Source organism: Lepidochelys kempii, chromosome 4 (genome assembly GCF_965140285.1).
Source record: "Lepidochelys kempii isolate rLepKem1 chromosome 4, rLepKem1.hap1, whole genome shotgun sequence".
Taxonomy (NCBI): domain Eukaryota; kingdom Metazoa; phylum Chordata; order Testudines; family Cheloniidae; genus Lepidochelys; species Lepidochelys kempii.
This window is the reverse complement of record NC_136383.1, coordinates 93,977,749-94,005,044: the sequence shown is the minus strand read 5'-3', so window position 1 is coordinate 94,005,044 and position 27,296 is coordinate 93,977,749. Positions and strand designations below refer to the sequence as shown.

The 27,296-nt window shown below is 39.6% G+C and overlaps 2 protein-coding genes across 10 annotated transcripts in view; one reads left to right on the top strand and one right to left on the bottom strand.

The window, feature by feature from the left end:
- Window positions 1-19,781, top strand: part of GUF1 (GTP binding elongation factor GUF1) — a 57,705-nt gene extending 37,924 nt beyond the window's left edge. For both annotated transcript variants that reach the window (XM_073342134.2, XM_078852567.1), the window contains 4 exons: window positions 4,005-4,106; window positions 6,550-6,669; window positions 7,879-7,915; window positions 8,818-19,781. In XM_073342134.2, the coding sequence (XP_073198235.1) occupies window positions 4,005-4,106; window positions 6,550-6,669; window positions 7,879-7,915; window positions 8,818-8,955 (397 nt within the window). In that variant the 3' untranslated portion in view covers window positions 8,956-19,781. The remainder of the gene's footprint in view (window positions 1-4,004; window positions 4,107-6,549; window positions 6,670-7,878; window positions 7,916-8,817) is intronic.
- On the bottom strand, window positions 3,878-26,527 carry GNPDA2 (glucosamine-6-phosphate deaminase 2). 8 transcript variants are annotated; one of them, XR_012158679.2, is made up of 9 exons: window positions 22,921-25,912; window positions 20,825-20,988; window positions 20,331-20,432; window positions 19,385-19,567; window positions 18,846-19,030; window positions 16,932-17,106; window positions 12,188-12,292; window positions 4,458-4,773; window positions 3,878-4,226 (listed from the first exon to the last, which is right to left on the bottom strand). XR_012158679.2 is itself a non-coding variant. In XM_073342137.2 (8 exons), coding segments are annotated over exons 2-8 (873 nt in total). In that variant the 5' UTR covers window positions 22,923-22,995; window positions 26,361-26,516; the 3' UTR covers window positions 11,262-12,230. The 8 variants fall into 8 exon arrangements, 5 of the variants coding, with proteins under 5 accessions (XP_073198238.1, XP_073198241.1, XP_073198239.1 ...); XR_012158680.2 differs by having other exon boundaries at window positions 12,209-12,292; XR_012158681.2 differs by lacking the exon at window positions 12,188-12,292.
- Window positions 26,528-27,296: the final 769 nt, after the last annotated feature.

Below are 27,296 nucleotides of genomic sequence, written 5' to 3'. Positions count from 1 at the left end.
TGGGGGTGGGGGTGAGAGAGAGGGAGGTCTGGAAGCAAATTGAGCATTGGAACCTGACAGGAGTAGGCAGAGAGCAACCAATTAGTCAAATGGAGTGCATATAAAAAACAGTTTGGTGTTTGTTTTGAGGTTTAGGATTCTCATTACATCAGAATATATAAAGGCTCTGCTGGAGCCACTTGGAGGGGAAGTTTCAAAGGCTGAGGCTTTAAGGTTGGTCCAAAGAAGCTCCTCACACTGGTGCTCTCATGTTGGCTTGGTGGGAAAGAAGTTTCTTGGATCTGGTATCCCGGAGTGGCTCCTGGAGAATCCAGTGGGGATGGTGGGTCCTGAGGAGAAGGGGGTCCTATAAAGGTAGCCAGCGAGTCAGGCAGTGGCATAGACAGCTGCAGTGGCACAGGAGCCAGCAAACAGAGCTGTAAACAGGGGAGTTTGAGTGGGAGTTCTGTTGGAGGAGAAGGTATTTGACTTAGGTGAGAAGGCTATGACAGGTGTAGAGGCAGCAGTGGTAGTGACCCAAGCAGCGGAAGACACAATGAAGATGCCTGGATGTAGAAGCTGTGGCATGTACATGATCCTGAGGTGGTACCTGAAAAGAGTTTCGTCTGCATGAAGTGCCGCTTGATAGAGCTGATGGAAGAAAAGATCTGAGGATTGGAGATGCAGGTGGAAACTCTGGTTGAGTTTAGAAGAGGGTTTGAGTGGATGATGGAGCAAAGACATTAGCAGGACCCAAGACCTCTGAGGGGAGACTACTGGGTGAGAAAAGTGGACAGTGGAGGCATGTGACTAAGAGAACCAGGCAGAGAAAAAGATGGGCTAGTGAAGTAGAAATGGAGCTCAGGAACAGGTTTGCAGAGTTGGAAAATGAAGGGGCACAGCAGGTGGTCACTGAAGGTGAGAGGGCAAGGAAGAAGAGAAGAGCACCTAGTCCTACAGGAAGAGGGGAAGAGTCAATGGAGATAACACCAAATATGAGCCCCAGGAGGATACGGGATGGGTTGCAGAGGATTGCAAGGGACAATAGGAATCGAGAGGACTTGCAGCCAGAGGGAACAGGGGATAGACCAGAGAATCGCACCATCACCAGGAAAAGGCAGGTCTACATGATTGGGGACTCCTTAGTGAGAAGAATAGACAGGCCTGTAACCAGAGCTGATCCAGAGAAAAGAAGGGTGTGCTGTCTGCCAGGTGTGAAGATACAGGACGTGGACCTGAGGCTGAAGAGGATCCTAATGGGAGTGGGAAAGAATCCACTGATTGTCCTTCATGTGGGAACAAATGATACGGCTAGATTCTCGCTGGAACGTATCAAGGGAGACTATCCCAGACTGGGGAAGATGCTCAAGGAAATTGAGGCTCAGGTGATCTTCAGTGGGATTCTGCCTGTTCCTAGAGAAGGGCAACAAAGGTTTGATGAGATTATGATGATCAATAGATGGCTCACGCAGTGGTGCTATAAGGAGGGCTTTGGGATGTATGGCCACTGGGAAGCATTCATGGACAGAGGACTGTTCTCTCGGGATGGACTTCACCTGAGTAGGGAGGGAAATAGACTTCTAGGATGGAGGCTGGCACAACTGATTAAGAGAGCTTTAAACTAGGAATTTGGGGGAGATGGTTGGGAGATGTCCAGATAATCTCCACGCCAGATTTTAGTATTGAGAGGGAAGAAAACGAAGTAAGAAAGGATACAGCCGTGGGTAGGAGAATGGACATTAGGAGGAAGGGTAGTGTAGATACTAGTCTAATAGGTGATACTGGCAGTAGAATGTCTGTGCCTAATTGGGTAAAGAATGTGAGAGAAGCCAAACAGCAAAAATTAAGATGTTTGTACACTAATGCAAGGAGCCTAGGTAACAAAATGGAGGAACTAGAGTTACTGGTGCAGGAAGTGAAGCCAGATATTATAGGGATAACAGATACATGGTGGAATAGTAGTCATAACTGGACTACAGGTATGGAAGGGTATGTGCTGTTTAGGAAAGACAGAAATAAAGGCAAAGGTGGTGGAATAGCATTGTATATCAATAATGAGGTAGACTGTAAAGAAATAAGTGATGATGGAATGGATAAGACAGTCTGTCTGGGCAAACACATTGGGGAAGAAAGCTACTAGAGCCTCCCCGGGATAGTGCTTGGGGTGTGCTGTAGACCACCGGGATCCGATTTGGATAAGGATAGAGACCTCTTTAATGTTTTCAGTGAAGTAAATACGAATGGGTATTGCGTGATTTCAGTAACGCGTTTGATACAGTTCCACATGGAGAATGATTAGCTAAATTGGAAAAGATGGAGATCAATATGAAAATTGAAAGGTGGATACGGAACTTGTTAAAGGGGAGACTACAGTGGGTCCTACTGAAAGGTGAACTGTCAGGCTGGAAGGAGGTTACTAGTGGAGTTCCTCAGGAATCAGTTTTGGGACCAATCTTATTTAATCTTTTTATTACTGACCTTGGAACAAAAAGTGGGACTGTGCTAATAAAGTTTGTGGATGACACGAAGCTGGGAGGTATTGCCAATACAGAGAAGGACCAGGATATCATACAGGAAGATCTGGATGAGCTTGTAAACTGGAGTAATAGTAATAGGATGAAATTTAATAGTGAGAAGTGCAAGGTCATGCATTTAGGGATTAATAACAAAAAATTTTGTTATAAGCTGGCGACTCATCAGTTGGAAGTAAGAGAGGAGGAGAAGGACTTGGAGTATTGGTTGATCATATGATGACTATGAGCCGCCAATGTGATATGGCTGTGAAAAAAGCCAGTGCGGTCTTGGGGTGCATCAGGCAAGGTATTTCCAGTACAGATAAGGAGGTGTTAGTACCGTTATACAAGGCACTGGTGAGACGTCATCTGGAATATTGTGTGCAGTTCTGGTCTCCCATGTTTAAGAAAGATGAATTCAAACTGGAACAGGTACAGAGAAGGGCTACTAGGATGATCCGAGGAATGAAAAACCTGTCTTATGAAAGGAGACTCAAAGAGCTTGGCTTGTTTAGCCTAACCAAAAGAAGGCTAAGGGGAGATACGATTGCCCTCTATAAATATATCAGAGGGATAAATACCAGGGAGGGAGAGGAATTATTTAAGCCCAGTACCAATGTGGACACAAGAACAAATGGATATAAACTGGTCATCGGGAAGTTTCCACTTGAAATTAGACGAAGGTTTCTAACCATCAGAGGAGTGAAGTTCTGGAATAGCCTTCCAAGGGGAGCAGTGGAGGCAAAAGGCATATCTGGCTTCAAGACTAAGCTTGATAAGTTTATGGTGGGGATGGGATAGCCTAATTTTGGCAATTAATTAATTAGCGGTAAATATGCCCAATGGCCTGTGATGGGACACTAGATACGGTGGGATCTGAGTTACTTCAGAGAATTCTTTCCTGGGTGTCTGTCTGGTGAGTCTTGCTCACATGCTCAGGGTTTAGCTGATCGCCATATTTGGGGTCAGGAAGGAATTTTCCTCCAGGGCAGATTGGCAGAGGCCCTGGGGGTTTTTCACCTCCTCTGCAGCGTTGGGCACAGGTCACTTGCTGGAGGATTCTCTGCACCTTGAAGTCTTTAAACCACGAGTTGAGGACTTCAGAAGCTCAGACATAGGTCAGGGGTTTGTTACAGGAGTGGGTGGGTGAGATTTTGTGGCCTGCATTGTGCAGGAGCTCAGACTAGATGATCATAATGGTCCCTTCTGACCTTAATGTCTATGAGTCTATATGAGACTAACCCCTGTTCAGTAGCTAGAAGAAAGGGTGCTGCCTTCCTGCCTGCGTTTTAGAACAAGCTTTTGCGCACAGTGTACTTATCATTCAGTTTTGGAGAGAGAACGGATTTATTAAAATATGGTTAAAAATTGCAGTACTCCTCCTGTAATGAAAATCCAAGTGTTTTATTAAAATGTGTATACAAAACAAATGCTAAAGGTCTAAAAGATTCCTGGAGTAGAGACTATAGTATCAATTACAAGGTTGCAGTTGACTTTTTTTTTTTCCTTTAGTTTTGATTATGAAGATGCAGGATACCAGGCAGCAGACCTTGTCAAAATGGATATTCTTTTAAATGGAAACTCTGTTGAAGAATTGGGAACTGTTGTACACAAGTAAGTAGATGAACTGGAGAATCCCAATCAGTGAATGAAAATGCTGCTGCTTTATATTTTCAGCATATATTAGTGAAAAAGCAGTGAGGATTTCATCCTGCAACCACCTTCAGGAATGATCTGCAAAGGAAGAGAGATGTTAAGAATCACATATTTGTGATTTTTAGAAAGAGATGCAAATACTTAACTAGAAAAACAGGAAGTGGAAGTTGTAAAAAGGAGGACAGGTAATTGCCTAGAAGCAAAAGGTTCACATTAAGGAAAAAAAGTGTTAATCATTTGAAGAGAGCTTAAAAAAGGGGACACAGATCTTGTGGAGAGGATTGTTGAAAATAAGAGAAGCAAACTTACCAAAGGTACATAATTGAAAGTTGTCCGTTGTTTCATGCTCCAGATTACATCAATGCCATGTAAATTTAATATTATCTCAGTTTAATTTTGTAACGAGATATTAGATGCAACATTTTGAAGCTGCAGAGGAACGTATACATTGTAAAGTCAGGTGTCCTGTTGCAACTTCCTGCAGTACATGATGTTCTGGTTGTGTTCCTCTCGTTACAACTTTCCACTTGTTCTTCCAACTGCTGTCTTTACTAGTGTCCTTAATTCTCCTCTTCTTTTAGTTTTTCTCTTCCTTCCAAGATGTCTGAACCTTAATCTGCAGTTGCTGAAATTCATATTTACACTTTAGTTATTTTCTGTTATGACAAACTACAATCTTTCCTAAATTCTTTGATTTCTTAACTTCAGAGGGTCAGAATAACAAAGCAAAACTGTCTTGCTCCAGGAAGATTGTTTCATTCATCCTTGCAATCAACTCTCTCTGATTTAATCTTCTGGCTTTCAGAATTTTCCATGGGTTCCCTAGTCTCTCACATTAAGCCTATGCCTACTCATTTTCCCACTTGTTCATATTGTTCCTAAAAAATTGGTATTTTATCTCTCATCTGCATCTTTGTAGTTGATTATTGCTTTTAAACAGGTACTTCTCTATTTGGGAACTCACTCCTGAACTGCTTCCTTTCATCAGAACTAACCTTAAAATCATTGTTCCCGTTATCCTAAAATTGACACTTAAATCCCACTCAGTATCATTTCCTCTTATCGCTGCATCTTTCAATCTCTCTCCTCACGCTGTAACTAGATTGCATATGTTATAATGGAAAGTGTTATGTAACCTAAATACGGGGATTGCTACCAGCATCACCTATCATAAATATACACACCCATACGCATCTTAAATATATATATTTATAGCGTTAAACTGCAGCTATTTATTTTACTGCATCTATCTATTGTACAGATAAAGGGAAGCTCAAATGTTGCTCTATCAAACTCTGTAAAGCATATATTTTCAGCTACTGCTTGCTATAAAATGTTTTGATACAGGACAATATAAAATTATTATTTTTTTTTTCCAGACCACAACAAAACTGTCAACATATAGCTTTGTCTTCTAGCCCTTTTGGAGCTTTTCAGTGTAAATTTGCTATCTCTGTCATTTCATGCTTTCAAAATCTGAAATATGTGCTAGTGCTGAATGCCTTTAGATAATGTCTACTAATAAGTTAAGAGAAACATTTAAAAATGTTTCTGAACGTAACTGTTTTGTGAGTAAATGTTTGAGAGGACTGTACTGACCTATTAAACCTCTAAAAGATTAAACATCCACCTCCCCTTGTAAAAATCTAAGAAATAACTGCTGAAATTATAATCTTATTTTGTGTGTGTCTGGATTATGCCTCAATCTATAGAGGCAGCCCTTTTATTTCAGTTTATTAAGTTCCTAGCCAAAGTCTGAGCTATACATTTTTTAAAAACAAAAGATGTACAAGCATGCCAATTGAAGTTCTCCACCTCACCCCCAAAAATGTGTTCCCCTTCAACACATTATCACCCACACTTCTTATCTTCCACAAATAAAATCCTCCCATCTCAAACCCCTGAGACAAGTTGAATTTCTTCCAAACATACCCCCAGGCTAGCCAAACACATTCTCTTTGCTATCACAGCATTATTAACTTTAATATAGAGTCCAGGGATTTGAGGAAGTCAAAAAAGGACCAGAATTCTCAAATTATATACCTTTATATCAAAATGCTCTGAACTATACTAAACTTATTTGGGTTAAGTATTCAATATGATACATGTTTTATAACAGTCTACACATTTAATTACTGAAGATTATTTGAAAAGCGCTTTGTTAATGTAATCAAATTATCATTTATCTTATATGAACTGATAGGCTGCAGGTGCAATGGTCTTTCTCCTCACCTTGGATAGAGTATTCTGCTAGGATCAGAATATCTTTGATTTTAATAGGGAAATAGACCCTTTTCAGGAACAATACTTACTGTCTAGAAAACTGTTTATGATGATTCTCAAGTGTTTTCTCTCAGACTGCATTATTCTCTCAGAAAACAGTAGTGAATTTCCCTTTCAGAGACAAAGCTTATGCTGTTGGCAAAGCCATGTGTGAACGTTTAAAAGATGCTATTCCTAGACAGTTGTTTGAAATAGCCATCCAGGCTGCTCTTGGCAGCAAAGTCATTGCAAGAGAAACGTAAGTTACACCTTTTTTCCCTGGCTTTAGCTATCTTTTTAAGATATGATGATGAGGAAATGTTTTATTTGTTTTTAAATATTTTTAAAATTTGTCCCTTCAGCCATAAACAAACAGATTTTGTTGTAAAATCTAGTCTGTTTAGGGGTAAACAGCAGAAGGTGCTGGCCCTCACCTGCAGCCAGTGGGAAAATTACTTGTGGTGGCCTACATTTTTTTTCTCTCATATATATAGTACTAGTCTCCCAAAATAAAACAAATATTCGATCTTCAGATTTGAATCTAATATTCTTTTGATGGCAGTAAAGTTGAATTATCATATTGTAATTTTATTCAGTATAAAACCAGGTAATGTTTCTTAATGGATCAAGCACAGTAAATCACAAGGGAGTGTGACGGGTAGAATAGTTTCTCTCCAACAAAATCAGGTCACAGTGCTGAGTACGTGGTGAACACTAGGACCCCGGGGACTGAGCAAAGGTAGTTGTTTCCACATACTCACTCCAAGGGAAGTCTAATGCAGGCTCTGCAAGCTAGCTGTTCCCCTGCCAGCACCTACAGTACTCCCACTCCAAACTAACCATGGTTTCTTGGCATGACCCCAGTGCAGTCAGCTTTTGTAGCTGCAAAGGATTGTGGGATTTGGGTAGTGGTAAATAAATAACCCTGGGTGGCTTTTGGGTCCTAAGTGGAAATAGATTCTAAAATGTATGAATAGTAAGAATCATAGCACCTATTTAATAAGCTAATCATACAGATGGTAGGGCATTGTCATCAGTTCATTTGCAATAACACTGTGCCACTGGCTCCATTAGGTTCTATTTTTTGCTTAGTGACAGTATTGTAAAGTTTTGAGTGCTAGTCAATTTGAAATAAGTCACAGGTAAGATCATTAACTAGAAAAGGGATTGTACTGTGCTAGTTATTTTTATATATACCCTTTAATGGATGCTTCCAGAATTCAAAAATATCAGACAGTTTGAGGCTTAGCCTCCTAGCTGACTTGGACTGGAGGATTTTAAAAGAAACACTAGTGATCTGTATGACAATACCCAAGCATCCTAGACAAACTACCTAAAAACATTTTGCCACCCATAGATTTGGGTTAGTACTGGCTACTTCTTGGAATGTATTAGGGCTTGTGTGTTGGAAATGTACTGACATGTTGATGATGTATACAGATAGTATATGGTATCTTCTCTCCTACAGAGTGAAAGCTTACAGAAAGAACGTTGTGGCAAAATGCGTAGGTATTTTTCAATTCGGGGAGGGGGGTATTTCTGATATTTGAATATAGACACTTTCAGTGGTCCAGCTAGGGGGATATGGTCCATCTCTTTACTCTCCCATGTCCCTCTCCGTACCACACTGTTTCATTTTTGTACTTTGCTGTTTTCTGGCTCACTTGTCCCTCTCACTTTCAAGCTCCAGTGACAAGGTCCTCTTATTTATACAATTATGTTGTTTAGATTTTCATTCTAAAATACAATTTTCCCTTTATTCTAAAATACAGTTTTCTGATACTGATTCTGTTGTCTGCTTGCACTATATTTACGCTGTGGTTTAGAGAAACTGACAGCTTTTTCAAAGCTGCACATCTACTGTATACCTAAGAGTCTCAAATTCACTATCCCTCAGTCTTTCCCGAATGACTTGGGTGAGTTATTGTGAAACAGTTTCCCTGTAGAGACTCGTTGTGACTAGACTTGACTTTGGGTTTTTCATGGCTTAACCAAGATAATACAGATTCAAGGATGTAGTGCATAACTGTTCACAGAACTAGAGAGAATTACAGAAAAAATTGATTATGCTTGTCAGAGGTCTAAGGACATAAGTTACAGAAGAACCCTTTACTTTCCTTAGTGATGGTAGATACCTCATGTGATAAATGAGATGATGGAAGCTCCTGCCTGTGTAAATGCTTAAATTACAGGTTGTTCACTGGCTCCTCTTCTCCCTCTTAAATATTGATAATTTAGGATGAGTGGTGGGAGTTAGATTTGACCTGAGGTTACATCTAATATAATTAGTCTTTTCAAAAACTGATGGCTAAATAGCTACTGATACTGTATTGCACAGCTCTTACTGTTTTTTATACTGTACTATCTATACCATATACCAAGTTAACACATCTTTCCTTTTTAATAGTATGGTGGAGATATTACACGGAAAATGAAGCTTTTGAAGAGGCAAGCAGAAGGAAAGAAAAAGATGAGGAAAATTGGCAATGTGGAAGTGCCAAAAGATGCCTTTATAAGTGTTCTAAAGAGACAATCTGAAAAATAATTGGAGACCAAAACTCTGCAACTCTGATGCTTCTATCTAGCTTTTGCTGGGCAAATGACAGGATGAGGTTAATGTATAACTTATTGCTGGGGGTATGTTTGTGTTATCTTATCATATTTAATTTTGTACATATGGCTACAGCTATATGGGGAACAAATTTTAATTGGAAGAATGTACTTGAAGTCTACATTTCAGATTTTATTACCATACATTATTTTGTAATGTGTACAGTGAAATTCAGCTAGAATGACTGTGGGTGATTATGGAATCCAGGCCCAGGAGGAGCTTGCTTTAAAGCACTGCAGGTGTGGCCAACCCCCAACTTCCTTTTCTAACTCTGCACACAAGAAGTAATAGATGGTGCACTTTAGATCTCAAATTCCTGGAAGTACATTATTTGAAGGTCAGGGCAATATAATTGATTTTTATGTAAGTACAAGGAAAAGGGCACACCAGCTCCACAGTAGTGAAACAAGCTAGACTGTTACTCCACCAGCAAGTGTAAAACAGTCATTTAGGAACTGACAATTAGGAGAGATCATATACCTCAACACAGAGAGTTGGCTCAATATTAGGAGACCTCAAGGCTTCTGAAAACAGCAACTGTAGAAGACTAGGTACTGGGCATTACTGATCCCATGTAATTCCCTTTCCTATCACCTATTTCATGGATACAGGTAAGTGGCAGCACAGAGGGCATACCCCTTATCTAGGTCAGAGTGAAGACATACACCTAATTTATGGCAAGAATGTGAAAGACAAGTATGAGGTGCTTAATTTTCTGATGTTTGTTTCAAAAATGGGGGGGGGGGGCAGAGAGGAGTTGCATAATTAGTCTTTAGTTTGCTTCTTAGGAAGTAAGGGTAGATGTTTCTAGCTCTGTCTGTAGAGGGAGCTCACCCACATTCAGCAAATGGTATAACATGCCTCACCTTAGTAACATAAGGTTAGGAACAACCTCTAAAACACAGTTTAGAAAACTGTCATGCTTACAGGAATGAAATCCTTAATTCCAGCCTGTTGAAGGGGACATCCTGCTCTGTGGAAGTGTTATAGGACATGACTTGAGCAAAGAGGTTTTACTACAGGTGAGAAGCCAGCTATTCTGTATTAGGCTCCAACTAAACTTGATGCACTCCAGACAAATTGAGGGACAAGTGTCCTTTGAATAGAAAACTTGTTTCATGCAGTGTTTTAAAGTGAACAGATTAGGAGAAGGTTACACATGACCTCCTGTTTTAATCTAAACAATACCAAAAGAGGGGTAGTGTCAAACTTTAATTACAGCTATAAAACAATCATGTTACTATTACTGTGAGAGAGTATTCTCAGCCAGAGGATTGAAATTAATCCTTTTCACAACTTGTCTTCACAAGCTGCTATTTTAGAAAAACTGCATAAACCAGCAGCTGTTTGGCCAGTTTTAATAATCAGTGGTTCTCAAACTTTTGTATTAGTGACCCTCCTTCACCCAGGAAGCCTCTGAGTATGACCCTCTTCCCCCCTCCTTGTAAATTAAAAACTTTATATTTAACACTGTTATAAATGATGGTGGTGAACCAGGATTTGGGGGTGGAGGCTGACAGCTTGTGACCCCTCACATAACCTTGCAAGCCCCCTAAGGGGTTGTGACCCCCACTTTTGAGAACCCTGGTAGTAGATGAATGCTGCAATAGCAAAAAAACAGAATCTGAAGCATGTAAAATCCTCAGCGTGCTCACACACAGTTCAGTGTAGGGTGGACCACACTTAAATCTTTCTGGAGGTGTTAAAGTAGGATTCTTCAGCCACTCCAGCAAAGTGAGAATTTGAAGTATGAAGTACTTGAGCAGGAAAGATTATTTTTGCATTTAGTTTCTATATAGCAATAGTTAACAAGAGGCTGGTATACTTGATTTGTGTTTGATGCTTTAATAGCAAATTTTACTTAAGTATGTGTTTTAAAGGAGAGAGGCAGAAAAACAGCCGTTTACCGGCCAGTGCCTGTTAGCCATAAATGTGGATTTATAGTTAAAGGAACATTTTTTTTCCCCACTGTAGAAAATTACTATTTTGAAAGCCAAGACTATTTAAATATTACAATAGATGAAGAGGAACATACCATCAGATCCAGCCCATCTCTTTCAGTGGATATTTTAAAAGGGAATTTACTGCTGGCATAAAGGAGCTGGTCTGGCACAATATGTTAGCTTTGCCCATATCTAGAGAAAGGTACACTATCCTTTCACTAATCCTTTGTTTTTGAAACCTGAAATGTTTATTCTCAGACTACAGCTCACATCAAAAACAAAACAAACATGGTAAGGTTTTTGTGAATTTAAGCTTTACTTAGAGTAACAGTAGAAAAGAGTGGCACTCTTAGTAACAGTTCAACATTTATAGCAAACTAACGTACTGCAAAGTGGTTCTGTTTACATTCAGACTTGTTTCAATACTAGCCATCTGGATTTTTAGGCATTCTTACTGCAATTAACCTCCCTTTACAATTATTGGATCACAACATCATGTAACTAGGCCATTCATCTCCAAAAAGGAACATACTGACTGTATTCATTATCTATAGAGTTCATAATTACCAAAATATAAAATTCCTAAATAAACTTGAAACATGTAACAAAAGTGCTATGGCAGAAGTATAATATGCACATAATTGAATAAGTTATTGTAACTGTTTGAAAGGGTCCTCTATTTTTAGGCAGTTTTCATACTTTTATATGCCTGAGTATTGTACAGTAGGACTTAAATGCCCAGAAGCTATTGGTATAAGATTAATTTAAGGCTACCAAAGTGCAAAAGTTCAATGCGTATTAGATATAAACAGAGCACTTCATAAGCAAAGTTGTGCATCTGTTACAAGTCCATAACATTTGACATGCCCAAAAGCATTTTGCCTATAGTGAGAGACGAAAAAATGAGAAGTGTATCTTGTACTGGTGGAGCCGTGGACTTCTGCTTAAGCTAAAGTATAATTTTCTCCCACACAGTCAAACAGTACACTGCTGTTTATTTCTCATAGTATGTAACTGCCATTTACATTTGCTCTATTCTTGTTTACTTACTGTAGCAGCTAATGAAGTCACATATACAAAATATTAAAACAAATGCACAATACAACAATGTATAGAGATGGAATGTAAATAGAGATACTGGATTTTTTAAAAAATACAGTACTTAAGATTTCCCATTTTAGCCAGTTTTCAGCATATTGCATAGCAGTAAGTTTGTCTGCTACCTAAAAATGGTGTTTACCCACATGGAGTTCCTCAATTCCTTCTTCAGTTTTCTTCTTTCATACTGTACAGTGGGTCCACAAGTTTATTGTGAACATGCATTAAACCTTGGGGGGAAAAAGCAACAGTGCCTGTTTTACATTAGTTATCAGCACACATTTCCTATCTACATTGTTTGTTTGCTGTTTTTAACTGCACATAGGTATATACATTAACATATGCACTGAACTAGAGAAAAGCAGAATGGGCACTCAAAAAAAAATTTAAGATCAACTCTATACTGGCACCTAGCTATTCATTCACTTAGGCTGAAGGAGCAACATGTTGTTCCTGTATTATTTGTGGACATTATACCACGATTACATATGAACGAACTGAATAGGGACATGAATGGGAAATGTACCAATTCTGTAATCAGATATGCATGCAGGACCATTATTTAAGACTTGTTTCAATTTAATTTCAAGTACACACTGATAAAGACCAACAAAAATAGCTGTGGGTTTATGTCCAAGTTAGAGAGTGCACAATATTGTTGCATGATTCTCTTAATCTATAGTTTTTCACCACCAGAATTTATACGATACTTTGATATGCTCATAACAGCCTGAAGATGTTTATGACTACACCTTATGGTATCAAACTCTCAGAACAAAGACCAATTATCTGAAAGGTCAAGAATATACAAATAGAACATATTTACATACATATGAAGTGGTCAATTAACTTGCTACAGAAACAGTAATATGTATTTCCTTTAATGTTCAAGTATGCAACCTTTTATCATGGATTACTTTGAAAAGGAATCATATCGAAGAACCTGCTTATGCACAGTCTGCTCATTTAATGTCATTCAAGGTCATCAATTCATTTAATGTCAAAGTGCAATTCTTACTAATTTTCACTCATGTTAACACTTTGGCACCGATACAATTAGGAAATCGAGCTAAAGATCCAGTTCCATTTTGTGGCTGATCAAGAGAATTGTTTACTAAACTTCAGTCAGTTCTTTCTGTGTAAACCTAATGAAGGCAATATGATTATACACATTCTCCTAAACACATTATCTGAGGACAGTGGACTTGCTCAGGTTTAACGAAGCATATATTACTTATTCTGAAGAATCTTTATTACTAGTGCTGATGTGAGAAGTGGAAAAAGCCAAGCCCAGAGCCAAGGCTATAGTTGTAGGGCTAGCAGTTAAAAAAAAAGTAAGTAGGAATATGTTAACTGAATGCGTTTGATACAAAAGATGGTTGATACACAGAGAAACCCACAGTGACACTTAAGCAACTCTTAGAACATGAGAGCTGTCACATTGAGTCAGACTAATGGTTTATCTAGCCCTATATCCTGTCTTCCCACAGTGACCAATGCCAGGTGCTTCAGAGGGAATGAACAGAACAGGCAATCACTGAGTGTTCCATCCTGTCATCCACTCCCAGCTTCTGGCATAGGCTAGGGGCACTCACCACATAGTGTTCCATCCTGGCTAATAGTCATTTATGGACCATGAACTTATCTAGTTCTTTCTTTGAATGCAGCTATAAGTTTTAGCCTTCACGGTATCTCCGGCAACAAGTTCTCTGTGTGTTGTTCTTCAGAGTGGAGCCATACTTTAAATTTGCATCTACAGTTTTTGCATTTGATTGCCTGGTTCTCTTTTTGAAAAAAGGGGAGAGGGAGCATATGCCCCAATTTGTGTTTCCCAAAGGAACAAATAGTATTTTTAGATAAGTACTGCACTGCTGCTTTTATGAAGCATATTTAATTTTCCCATTAGTAGATGTGCATTTCAGGGAGAGCACGTTTAGAGGCACGAGTCTGATATTTACAAGCTCTACATATTAGAGGAGAGCAGAGTGAAGATCCATTCTCCACAAGGGCAGCAGAGTTTAGCATCAGGATCACCCTCCCAAGAGGTACCAGCTGGGGACCCACTTCCTGGTTCCAGATTTCACGATTCCTAGATTTTACAAGCCCCAGTCCATTCTGGGGCAAAAAGCCCAAGGTACTTGAAACAGCTGATCCAAATGATTATGCATTTAAAACATTACCTGGAGGAGGAGAAGAGGCTTAAATTACTGGATGGCTTGGATAAGGGCCCAGTGAACTGAGAGCAATTGGACTGTCCACTTTCCTGTTAACCTCTGTTGGAAACTATACACTTCCTGAGTTGTGCAGGCAACCAGAGTCCTTCTTTCCTAAAGTGTGTATCCTACAGATTCAGAAGTTTTCTGTGTGTACACATTTTAAAAGTGCTCTTAAAAGTTTAAGAACTTAAAGCATTCACTCCGCTCCTATGAGGATTATTTATATGCCAGTGTTCAGAGTTCAACTGATTTTGCTGTAACCAGATTAAGAGTCTGGTTATTTGTTTTGGGCATTCATTAAGTTTTTGCATTCTACAACAAAAGCAGATGAAAAGTTCACCTTCCCCCCACCCATGTACTTTCTAAAAAACATTGTTAGACATCAAGTATGGAAGACTGCAACCCAAAAACTTGAGGTTTTTGGAAAGTTATGAATGAGTGAAAAGAGGACGAGGGGCTACAATTAGAACTAGCTGCTCCAGTTACTATTGACTTATCTCTATAAACCATAATGCAGATGTTACTGTGCTATAGTTTGAGGTATAGTACCACATATCTGAAATTTTACAAAAATGACTCAAAGTTTTGGAGATGGTGAGAGGGTGGTAGGTAAGTGAAACAAATAGGATAGGCATTTTTGAAACCTATCTATTGAGGCCCCGAAAAGAGTTAATCAGAAGACCAGGATTAAGAAACTCCTAATTACTAATCCTGGCTGACATTGCCTTTCCTCTGTGGCCTAAAGTGAGAAAACCGTCTGTCTCTCCATGTATAAGTTGAGGTTGTAAGTTTAAAATGATTAACAATATTTCTAAAAATTACATACACAAAGAAGCAGTACATTATAGTGTAACTGATCAGAGTAATTAAGAAAAAGTATGAACACCTATTCATACACACGATATATGTATCTATATATATATATATATGTGAGAGCGGTATTCCCATTAATGTCGTAAGTCTACTTATATGTTACTAAGTTTGTAAGTGACAAGATTATTAATCAAGAGCTATGTGAACTAGTGCATTGAGTCAAAGGAAGCAGTTTTAGTATTCAGTATATCCAGGCAATCTTGACTAGAATTCTAGATTACAAAGACTAATGATAAAAACTACATTCAATAGAAGTTCGACACTGATAAACACTAAATTTACTTTTTCAACGAATAGCCAAAATATACACATAACAGAGTAATGAGATACTCATAATTTAAGTCAAGAAGTGAGCTACCAATGATATTGTGGTAAAAAGAAAGCCCAGTGGCTTGTGGAAATCCCAAAATGTGGCCTTTCTTAAGTTGACAGTGTCCATTGAATTGTGCGTTTAGAAGAAAAAAATACTTTCAATTAAAGTTAAAAAGCCAGCAGCCCAGATCTCATGGACACCTCAAAATAGTAAGTGTTCATGCCCTGGAGAGAAAGAGGTTCAAAAAATAAACAAACTTCAATTTCTATCTACCGTAACATTAAGACTGGGAAAATGATTACACGAATTTCTTATCCTCAACATCCATAGCCTAATTAGTAAGAGAACAATAAAACAAACCTGATTGCTGTGAAACAACTTTGTTATAAGCAGCAATTTATGTAAGTATAATTAAGAAAAGGCACTCATTGAAATTGCATTAAGGATCAAACAAACAAGGTAGTGCAATTAGTGCTCAGAAAACCGCTTTATGCTAAATATACTTGATCTAATTATTGACATATAAAGCCAACATAGGAATCTCACTAGATTACATAGTGCAGATTTAGTTATAGAAAACACATAGTAGACAAAATGTCTTCACAAATGATTTCGAAGGCTTGAATAAAACATTTGGGCCTTAGCAACTTCAAAATTCTGGTTTACTGAACAAATGCACAACAAATAAGTCAAAAACGGAAATATACAGCAAACCATAACAGAAGCAGCAGCTTGAAATGATTTGGGATTAATCTCCATTATTTATCAAATTTTTCTATAACCTGAATTTCACTTTGCAGTGTTTCTGAAATCAACAAATTACACCAAAAAGCTATGTCCTGTAAAGTCAGGTCTCCAAGATGCTGCTGTTGATGCACATGGCTAATATATTAAATTGCAAGTAGCAAAGGATATAGATTACATCAAAGAAAGTTTACACGAGGGACATATTAAAGAAGGATTCTGTACTTTGCTTTTTGCATGAAAGGAATGCAGCTAAGCTGCTTAGCCACTGTATTACAGACGCTCTTTGTTAGTCTCTAAGGTGCCACAAGTCCTCCTTTTCTTTTTGCGGATACGGACTAACACGGCTGCTACTCTGATCCCCGACTTACGCAACTGTTCCGTTCTGGAAAGCCTTGCGTAACTCGAATTTTGCGTAAGTCAGAAATGTATACCTGAACGTTAAGCAAAAAAACCCACAAAAACAAAACCAAAAAAAACCCACCCTTCCTATTTCTAGCTTAAGGAACTTTTTCCGTAAGTGCGAATTTGTGTAAGTTGGGTCTTGTGTAACCCGGGAAGCGTCTGTATATTATATTCAAATACAGAGTTCAGCATTTCATATTTGAATATGGCAACTATTTTCAATTGTACATGTTGTACTTGGAGACTAGAATTTAACCCCCAGTCATTTTTAACTTATTAGTCACACAAGAACCTATTCTGTTTCAATTCAGTGCTCACCTTTGAAGTATTTCACAGTTTTAACTCTTAGTTCTAAAGTAGCATCTTCATCACATACGAAGATCGTGCGGGGGTGCTGCTGGAAAGCAGAAACTGTCCACATATGACTGACCCCTTCTTCAATTGCTTTGTACAAAGCAAAAGCTTTATGGGCACCTGTTATGAGAATCATAACCTGGAAGATGAACACAAAAAACAACACACACACACACACACACAAAAGAGAGTGAGTTTTCCATTTACCTTAAATTCCCGAATCAGTTTTTAATGACTAGTTAGATAATGGAAACCTACAATATTTAAACATCTTAAGATGAACAGTTCTTTAACTTATACTCTACTGAAAACCTACCACTTTTCAGAGAAAAATATACCTGCATATTTTAACGTGCCCATCATCATATCTAATATCCAAGCACTAACATGTTCCCACTTGACTCCACATTATGAGATGTCAGCCAAAAAAAGGTGATACCTAACGGTCAAGAACTGCCAGAAGTGCCTCACTCAAGATGACACATCTACACGTACAGATATCATTCAACGCAATTACCCAGAGTATTCATTATTATTACTACTACTACTGTAGTGCTTAGCGAAAGTCAGAAAGTATGCCAGAAAACCCCTTTGGTTTAGACTTTCATGCAACAGCCCCTAACTATACAGTTACTAAAGGTGACCAGTAAAAGCTAAGATATCAAGTTCTAGTAACTCTACCAGTAATGTACTTATTGTCTCAGTAAGCCAGGCCAAGAAGACATTCAGAACATTACCTGACACTTATTTCACAGTTCCATAGATGGCTGTACAAGTCTTCCTTATAATAAAAATCTTACAGTATTTTTATATAAAATAAAACCAGATGTGGCTTTTAAAAAAAATACAGAAACTATACACAGGATTAGCTTAGCCATCACTGAAATAGCCACCTCTGGGAAGAAACAGTAACAGCTGCACAGGAAACCTAAGCAGGAGTTTCAGAGTGGTTAATTCTATAATTCCCTATTAAAATTACAGGGTGAATTTAGGTTGACAATATGAATGAGAATAGGGCCAAGACACTTCGATTTTTTTTTTGTAAATGAAGAATTCTACAGGTTCTATAGTCATCATAAGTGATCAGGATCTCTCTTTTAAATCTCATCTGAAAGGGGTCTCCAAAAGCACAGTGGTCTGTACAGGTAAATTTGACTAGTTATACTGGTATAACTTCAATCTGTATAACTGTCATGTTGACCCACTTATTCTGCTGTAAGTGTGGTACTCTTTAGTAGAGACCAAGCCTCTATTAAAGCAACATAAGCTAAACTGAAAAAAATCCCAGAATACCATAATATGTCACGGGGTGATGCCAGTACAATTATATTGGTTTAAATTCACCCTGAGATAACACAGAAAACACTTTCCCCATGTATGCAAATCAATGCTGGGGAACTGGTTCAGAAATGGTTTGGAAGAGCAGAGTATTATTGGTGTTAACATTTAAAAAGTCTGAAAAACCAGGCACTGTTAAAAAGGATCCTATACTTCCTATGGGCCTTCTCAATGGAGCACCTAAATGCTTAGACTGATATGTTGCCATGTTTACGTTATAAGGAATGAACATGTCACCATTAAGAAATGTATCCATTCATAGCATTCTAAAGAAGCCACAAAAACTTGTAATAATTGCTTACTACCAGATGCCCAGTTTAAGTAAACCTCTAATTAATAAATAAAAACTTATTGAAATCTAGTTGCAGATTCAGTAATATACTGTTAACTGGTGATTTATTCATTTCAAGATCCTTCGCATTAGCTCTAATATGATTTCCAATGACAAAAAGTAACATTGCATGTAATTTTACTGATGCAGCTTTGTCATAGCATTCTGAATACAGACACATGCAAATTAAACTAACAATGAGTTCTTACTTCTCTAGCATCCATCACTGTACCAACACCAACAGTTAGTGCCATAGTTGGCACTTTAGATAAGTCTCCATCAAAGTATTTAGCATTTGCCAAAATGGTGTCCATTGCTAAAGTCTTTAACCTTGTTCTTGAAGCCAAACTTGATCCTGGTTCATTGAAAGCAATGTGGCCATCTGGACCAATGCCTTAACAAGACCAAAAAAAAAAAAAAAAAGTCAGTGATTCAGGGTTCCTGATAAGGCTACAAATATTGTAAGAAAAGATTCATGGTAGAGTTTCCTTACTTATTAATAAAAAAATAAGGCAAGAGTCAAAGCTAGTATGCTATTAAATTAGTTATTAAAATTTGGACACTAACACTTCTATAATTTCTGGTTCAAACTGATTCTCCATGTTAGTAGTAGAAGCCTCCCTTTCTTAAACTGTCTGTGTCAAAATGAAATACATTTGTAGATACGTTTTGGAAGTGATGACATAAAGGGATTCAATACATGTATTAAAACTATGACTAGCGATCACTGCTAAGTGTTTTCTCATACCTCCAACGAACAGATCAATTCCCCCAGCTTCTTCAATTTTTTTTTCAAATGCATCACACTCTGCCTGTAGGTCTGGAGCATTCCCATCAAGGATGTGAGCATTATTAGGATCTATGTCAATATGCTTAAAGAATTTATTCCACATATAAGAGTGGTAACTCTCTGGATGATTTCTTGGAAGCCCTGGAAACATTTAAAACGAAATGTAAATGGATTTTACTCAAATTAAACTTCCAGATTTACATTAAAACATATGCTGGGCAAGAAATATGCAGTGAATTTCTTAAATTCTGTCTCACCAGATCAAATAAACTGAAGCATTTTATAGACTGGCTATGATTCTCCATTTCCAGGCACCTTATGTATGTACAGGTTTCAGAGTAACAGCCGTGTTAGTCTGTATTCGCAAAAAGAAAAGGAGTACTTGTGGCACCTTAGAGACTAACCAATTTATTAGAGCATAAGCTTTCGTGAGCTACAGCTCACTGAGGAAGTGAGCTGTAGCTCACGAAAGCTTATGCTCTAATAAATTGGTTAGTCTCTAAGGTGCCACAAGTACTCCTTTTCTTCTTATGTATGTATACACTCACTTTGCACAGACATGCATGACTATACAAAATATAAGACACAGGAAATTTTGGCCCAATAATCTGTTCCTAAGTACCTTTAATAAGGAAGTTTCAAACACTTCACAAACATTGAATTAGCCTCAACGTCCACTTCAGTTGGGTAAGTATTATTCTGATTTTGAAGATGAAGACATTGAGCAGCAGGGAGGTTAAAGAAACTTGTGTAGAATTACACAAAACTTGCAGCAGAGGCATGAATCTCACAACTCTCAGTCCTATGCTTTATTCAAAACACAAGAATCTGATTTATAGTTTTAATGCAGAAAAAAATTATTTGAATAGGTAGTATTTCTTAACATGAGAGATATAAAACTTACCTACATATTCATCCATATTGAAAGTCTTTACATATTTAAAAGAAAGATCTCCATTCTTGTGATATTCTATCAGTTTTTTGTAGCATCCCAAAGGTGTGCTCCCTGCATAAAATAAGATTATTCTAACGTTTTGTATGCCAGTAAGACATTTTTAGATGAATTTGCAAAGCTATAAAGGATAAACTCTTTATAAGTCAATTCCGCTACCACGTTAGTTTGTAAACGCAGTGTCAATTCCATATTTAAAGTTGTGATAAACCTTATCCTTCTCCCCAGGGGGAAAAACTCAGTGAGTTTTTTCCACTTTTCTGAACTATGACCCACTGAAATATTTACAAGAACATAACATTTAAAGTTTGAATTAGGCATGTTTGAACTTTTATATAATTATGTACCTATCTAATTTCTAAGACACCTATTGCTCTGGTTAACCAGGCACCAAACATTTCTGTAGTTACTGAATTACATGAGTTTACAACAAAAAAAAGTATTACCTGTTGGTAAACCAAGAGTAAAATACCTTCCCTGGCTTGGTTTGAATTGGATAATACGATTACAAATGTACTTTGCTGCCCATTCACTTGCCAAATCATAGTCATCAAGAATTACCAGTCTCATTCTGATGGTGAACCGCTTACAGGAAAAAATGAGGTTAAACCTGTGAAAAACGTTGAAAACAATTCTTTTTAAAGTCTCATAACATGAAAAATAGAACAAAAATTTAGGTAGGTTTAGTTTACCCTTAGATGTTATTTTAAAAGACTGCGCAGATCTAAAAATCAAGCTTCAAATTTCTAGAATATAATTCAGGGTGGACAAAAAGCATGTTTTTTATGCAATCAGTCAATAACTTTAGAGGGGATTTCAAGTCATCTGTCTTCCCTCAGGTTCCAGTTGGACAACAAATTGCAACATTTGCGTCACTGAAAAGGCTACAGAAGATCAGGAAACAAAACTTGATCAGTAAACATAACCTATTGGTCCATTAATTAAAAAAACCTACTCCACAGGGCAAAACTGTGAAAGAGTAAGAGAATGAGGGGATAGACCTTTTGAAACACTCTAGATCCCAAAGTTTTAAAGACTTACACTTTGATCTTGCAAACACTTACACACAGTTTTATGAATGAATACTTCCACTGAACTCAAATGAGTTCAAGGGGACAACTCACACAAATAAATGCTTGCAGGATTAGAGACTTAATCTGTCCCTCACTGGAAAATGGGGGCCTGGTCAGTTGCTTGTTTTATGATTATCTGAGAAAGCAAAAAAAATCAAGAGTTGCATAGCGTTGTCAGTACAAGGTGAGCTACCTTACCTTTGTTAAGTAATCTTTACAAAGGATTTTTTTTTTTTTTTTAGAACTTCTTGTTATTCCATAACTGGTTGAATTTGAGTGCCTGAAGTTAACTAAGAAGTGACATGCGCTACCTCTCTGTTTCTAGTTCCCCATCAATGACAGGAAGTGGAAACAAAAGACTGGCAGGTTTAATCATAATTATATCATTAAGGTCCAATAGCACATGACCTGCTAAAGTAGAGGTGGGATAACTACGGCCCGTGGGACTGGGAGCTCCCAGCTGTGGAGGCCAGCCCCCCTCCCCGACAGCCTCAGCTCGCCATGCCGCCAGTCCTCTGAGCAGCGGGGCTGCGAGCTCCTGCTGCGCAGCTTGGCGGCATGGCTGGGCGGTGTGACTGCCAGCCCTGGTTCTCTGAGCAGCATGGTAAGGGGGTGGGGAGGTTGGATAAGGGGCAGGGAATCCTGGGGGGCAGTAAGGGGACGGGGGGCAGTCGGATAGCCGTGGGAGTCCCGGGGGGGCCTGTCAGGGGATGGGGGTGTGGAGTGGGGTCGGGGCAGTCAGGGGACAGGGGGTGGTTGGATAGGCATGGGAGTCCCGGGGGACCTGTCAGGGGGTGGGGGTTTGGATAGAGGTCAGGGCAGTCAGAGGACAGGGAGCGGGGGTGGGGGGTTGGATAGGGGTGAGGTCTCAATGGAGGGTGGTTAAGGGCGGGGGGGTCCTGGGAGGGGGCAGTCGGGAACAAGGAGCAGGCGGGGTTGGATGGGTCGGGGGTTCTGAGGAGGGCAGTCAGGGGGCGGGAAGTGAGAGGAGGAGGATAGGGGGAAGGGGCCAGGCTGTTTGGGGAGGCACAGCCTTCCCTACCCAGCCCTTCATACAGTTTCGGAACCCCAATGTGGCCCTCAGGCCAAAAAGTTTGCCCACCTGTGTTAAAGCTTAGAAGAAGACAACATGATTTAATTGCACCTATAACACTCCTGAGTAAGCAACAGTTCCTTATATCAGTTAAGGACAAATGCCCTCCAGGCATAGTGGCTGAGTGGCTATGGTGCTGAAAGTTGTGGGTTCGAGTCTTGCTCACTCTCACACTGAAAGGCCACCTCCAGTTCACTCTACTGTAAAATGGGTACCTGACCCCAGGTTAGGGCAGTCAAAGATGGTCAGACATGATGCTAGCCATATCACTTGTACAGTTGGCTACGACACTGATGTGCCTTAACTGTGTCAGGCCACTGCGCCATGTGCTCGGGGGAATTCTGATTACCACCAAAGGAAATTATACACTACTTGCATTCACTTAACAGTCAGGCTGTGAGATGTCAGAGGTAGTACAGAATGTACCGAAGACCTTGTATATTAATTTCTCCTACGGAAGAAAAAAAAAGAAAACCTTTGGAAAAGCTTCTACAGATGCATTACCTAGAAGTTCTATAGAGCTTTAGCAAACCATTCTGGTACCCAAATTCAAGACAGATTAATTCAAACTGACACAGGTACAGAGAAGGGCTACTAAGGAAAATCAGGGGATTGGAGGACCTATCTTCTGAAGACAGCCAAAAGAGTTTGGGCTTTTCAGCAAAAAACAAAGGCTGAGAGGGGATATGATTACAGTCTATAAATACAACAGGGAGGGAGAAGAGATATTTAACAGAAATGTTGGCACAAGAACAAATACATATAAACTGCGAGGTTCTGGAAAAGCACCTTAATGAGGGGGGCACAAACAACTTAGCTAGTTGTAAAATGGAGCTTGATTCATTTATGAAGGGGATTATATAACAGGGTTGCCTATGAGAGCAAGGGACTGGACTCAAAGACCCAAGAGGCCCCTTCCAATCACATATCCCTAAACCAGGAACTACCACTATTGATCTCTATAGACTATATCACACTAGAAAAGGGGAACAGAAAATGAAATAGTTCAAGTAACATAGGTAGGTAGCGATGCTATTTCTTTTTAAGTTTTATACTATCAATGAATAGCACAGATAGATTAGTAGGAAGAAATGTTTATGAAGAAACATTTATGCTCACACCATCAATTCCCTCCAGCAATTCATTCGTACTCACAAAAACATACATAGCTTGTGACAGTGAGGTACCAAAACTTCTTATTAAATTCACTTAGTCCATTTGTCAGTCCTGTTTGCACCAAACCCAGAGATGGCTGAAGAAACACATATGCAGAAAGTTAACCCCTCCTTCAATATAAAACTCAAGAAGGTTTAAGAACTTTGTGGAGCAGGAACCATGGTTGGCAAACCAGAGTAATATGCAGACACACCTGGCAATATGGAAACTTTCAGGGTGGATTGATTTAAATCAGCACTTTAAATAAAGCGGAAAGCCTCCATTTAAAAGCAAAAAAAATCCTTTTCCGTTTGTATATCAGTTACTTTCTAATGAAAGGTGCATTCGCACTGGTTGATATAAGCATCAAAATATGTTGATTTAAAACTAAATAAAACCTTTATACTAATTTCATAAATCTTTTTGTTACCTCAGAGGATATACTATAACTATATACATTTAAGCAATTATATAGCTTAATATTTGCAGATTCTGTACATTTTTAGTGTTAGAAAGTGGTGAATGATGTATTGGTTTTTTTTTACTAGATAATTAACTTTATGCTCATGACGTGTGTCAAGCTGCATTAGGATGGTAATTAGAATTAATTAAACCCACATCATATAAAATTTATTTTTATTAAACAAAACTACCTTATATTTTGGATACATAAACTTCTCTTATCAAAACATGTTTCACATTTACAACTAAATAATTTATTAAAGGAACAGAGGGATTAACTATAGACAGGACTGGCTTTAGGGAAAATGGGACTTGTGCAAACTTGTATTTTGGTGCCTCTGACACCAGAATTCACTTAACAGTCAGGCTGTGAGATGTAGAGATAGTACAGAATGTACCCATCACCCCTGCTGCTTCCCCGGGTTCTTTCCCCGCCCCATCATCCTCAGGCCCCGCTGCCTCCCCAAGCTCCATTCTAGTCTCGCACCACAGGCCCACCCCACTCCTTGCCTGTTGACCATGACACCTGGGCAGTCACCCGCCCACAAGGCCAGTCTTGGCTGTAGACTGTATATTAAACAGATTTCATGTCAGCCTAGGAAATTTTTCAAATATGTTTAAATGTCAGTGATTTTCAACCTTTTTTCATTTATAAACCCCTAAAAAACTTTGAATGGAGATGCTGAACTCTTTGGAAATCTTAGACACAGTCTGCAAACCCCAAGGGGTTTGAAAACCACTGGCCTAATTGAAAGTTAAGTTCCTAGACACCTAAGTCTCTTGAAAATGAAACAGTATCCTAAGTTGCTTAGGCTGTCCATCAAACTTTTAAAACTAGTAGATCTCATCCCCTCCCTCCTTGTTTTTATTCATAGACTGGAAGAGAAAGACATGACTCCCTGCTTTTTCAAACTCCCAATTGATTTTTCAACTTAAAATACTTTATTTGGACTAATTAATTCATTCTGTACCTGCAGAAGAGGTTACTGCTGTCAAAAGCTGATTTAGCACTTCCACAAATTCTGCTTTTGCACTGTAGTATTTTGTTTGTGTAGAGAGAGAGATGTAGTTGAGAAATTAGTGAATTTCTGTTTGTATCGCTGTGTATGTATGCAAGGAGACAGAGGAGGGCCATTTACTTGAATGCCCAGAACCATCCAAAAGCAAGGGCTAGCAGTTACCGGGAAAATAAGTGTTCTTCTATGAGCAGGAAAGTTTTGATGATGGGTGGAATTATAAATATTCATAATTTGAGAATTCAGTCAGAGCTCAGGTAGTGAGAAGCTATAAATAGGAGTATGAAACCACTAAGGCGAGCTCAATGAATGGTCATCATGAGATACATGATGGTCTCTAGAGTCACAGACCAGGTTCCAATGCCTGTGATGCCTTTGCCAGTCTCTTGAACCCAGTAGCACAGTTCCTGAGTCCCCTACAGGATCAAGCCCTTAATGCAACACATGACCTACTGTGCCATATTTATGAAGCTTGACCTCAAAAGAAATGGTTCCCCCCTCACTCTTCCTTTATACAGGCAGGAAGCCTTTAACAATAAGTGTTTGATAGAAACTCATGGATTCAGCATCGGTTTTTTTTTTTTTATTTAAGTGTTTTAAGAGGTCATAAGAAGTTTAGGCCTTAACATATTTTACATTAAATTCAGATTTTGTTTTAATCAGATTTTTAACAAGAAAAACATATTGTTATTTAAACAATAAAAAAATGATTTAAATGTTAAAAGTCTATTCCCCCTTCCCCCCCAAAATATCAGTTTTTACCCACCCTGGAATCTTTAGTCTTAAAGAAAAGAACATTGCCTCATTCAGCAACCTAAGCTGGGTACCTAGGCCTGTACCCCAATGACACCACAACCCCACACCCCAACTACAGTCCGGCCCAATAGCCCCCATTACCCAGCTACACCCACACTTCCCTCGGTCCCAGACCAAAACCTCCGTACCCCCGTGACCCACCACAGCCCCCCTCCGACCAAAATTACCGCCCTGACCCACCACAACCGCCCCCCCATGCCCCTGGTACACCTCCCAATACCCCTTGCGTTACCCGCCCCAGCACCGCTCGATTTCAGACTGACCCCTCCTCCTTCTCGTCTCCCCCCACAGCCCCAGCCACCTCCTGACCCCATCACCCCTCCCAGCGCCGGCCGGCCCACGGCCCAGCCACGGGGGCAGCACTCACGGGGAGCAGGAACCCCGCCACCAGGGTGACCAGACAGGGCCCCCGGCCGGCGAGCAGAGCCAGGACCGCGCTGCTCCCGGGGACAGAACTAACCGAGCTGAGAACGAAACCGACCCGACCTCAGTTCAAGCTGAAGCGGGAGTGACCCGGAAACAGATGTGAAGGACAGGAAGTGACGAAAGAGCGAGCGCGAGAGGAGCAACGCGCATGCGCTGGAGTGACTATATCTGCGGTGGCCCGCGGTCAGGCAAGCCCTCGGGCTGAGTAGAGCGCGGGCGCGTGGTGGTTGTAGGGCGTGTGCGGGTGGGCGGGGCAGATGTCGGCTGGGTTCTTGTAGGCGCAGCGCAGGGGCTGTGGGGACGGAGGCTGGGCGGTAGCGGCGACCCAGTACCGAATGCTCCCTGCCGCGGGGCGCGGCTCACGGAGGGGAGGAGGCCGGGTCCTTGTATGTGAGATCGGGACGGACAACGGCCGTGTTCTGGGGCAAGGCCTAGGCCGTAGGAAAAATCCTCCCAAATAAGCCCCTGCCAGAGGCGCGCGCGGCTTGGGGAAGGGGACATGGCTGGGGCGTTGCAGGCATAAGCTAGGGGTGCAGGGAAACAGACACAGGTTTAGCTATTGGCGGTGTTGGGGTCGGCCTGTTGGCCCCAGGTTATTAGACAAGGGGGGTAAGGTAATATCTTGTATTGGACTAATTTATGTTGGTAAGTTAGACAGGTTTTCAAGATACGTAGAACTCTTCAATCACTGATAAAAGACAAAAGCAACATATCCTCCTTGGGTGAAGAGTTTTCACAGAATGATCACTGTATCTCCTCATGCTGCCCTCATCATCAAATGAAACCTGCACAGCGCTTCAAAAGATGATATTGAGGGCATAAATTCACTGTTAAACACTAAAAATCATGAATTTAAGAGATTGGGTTTATGGCTCAT

Coding starts and splice junctions, on each gene's coding strand:
- GNPDA2 (XM_073342137.2), bottom strand. Junction 20,433..20,824: donor TACTCTTGGTTTACCAACAG/GTAATACTTTTT, acceptor TATTTTATGCAG/GGAGCACACCTTTGGGATGC. Junction 12,293..16,931: donor AACTGTGAAATACTTCAAAG/GTGAGCACTGAA, acceptor TTTCCCCCCAAG/GTTTAATGCATGTTCACAAT.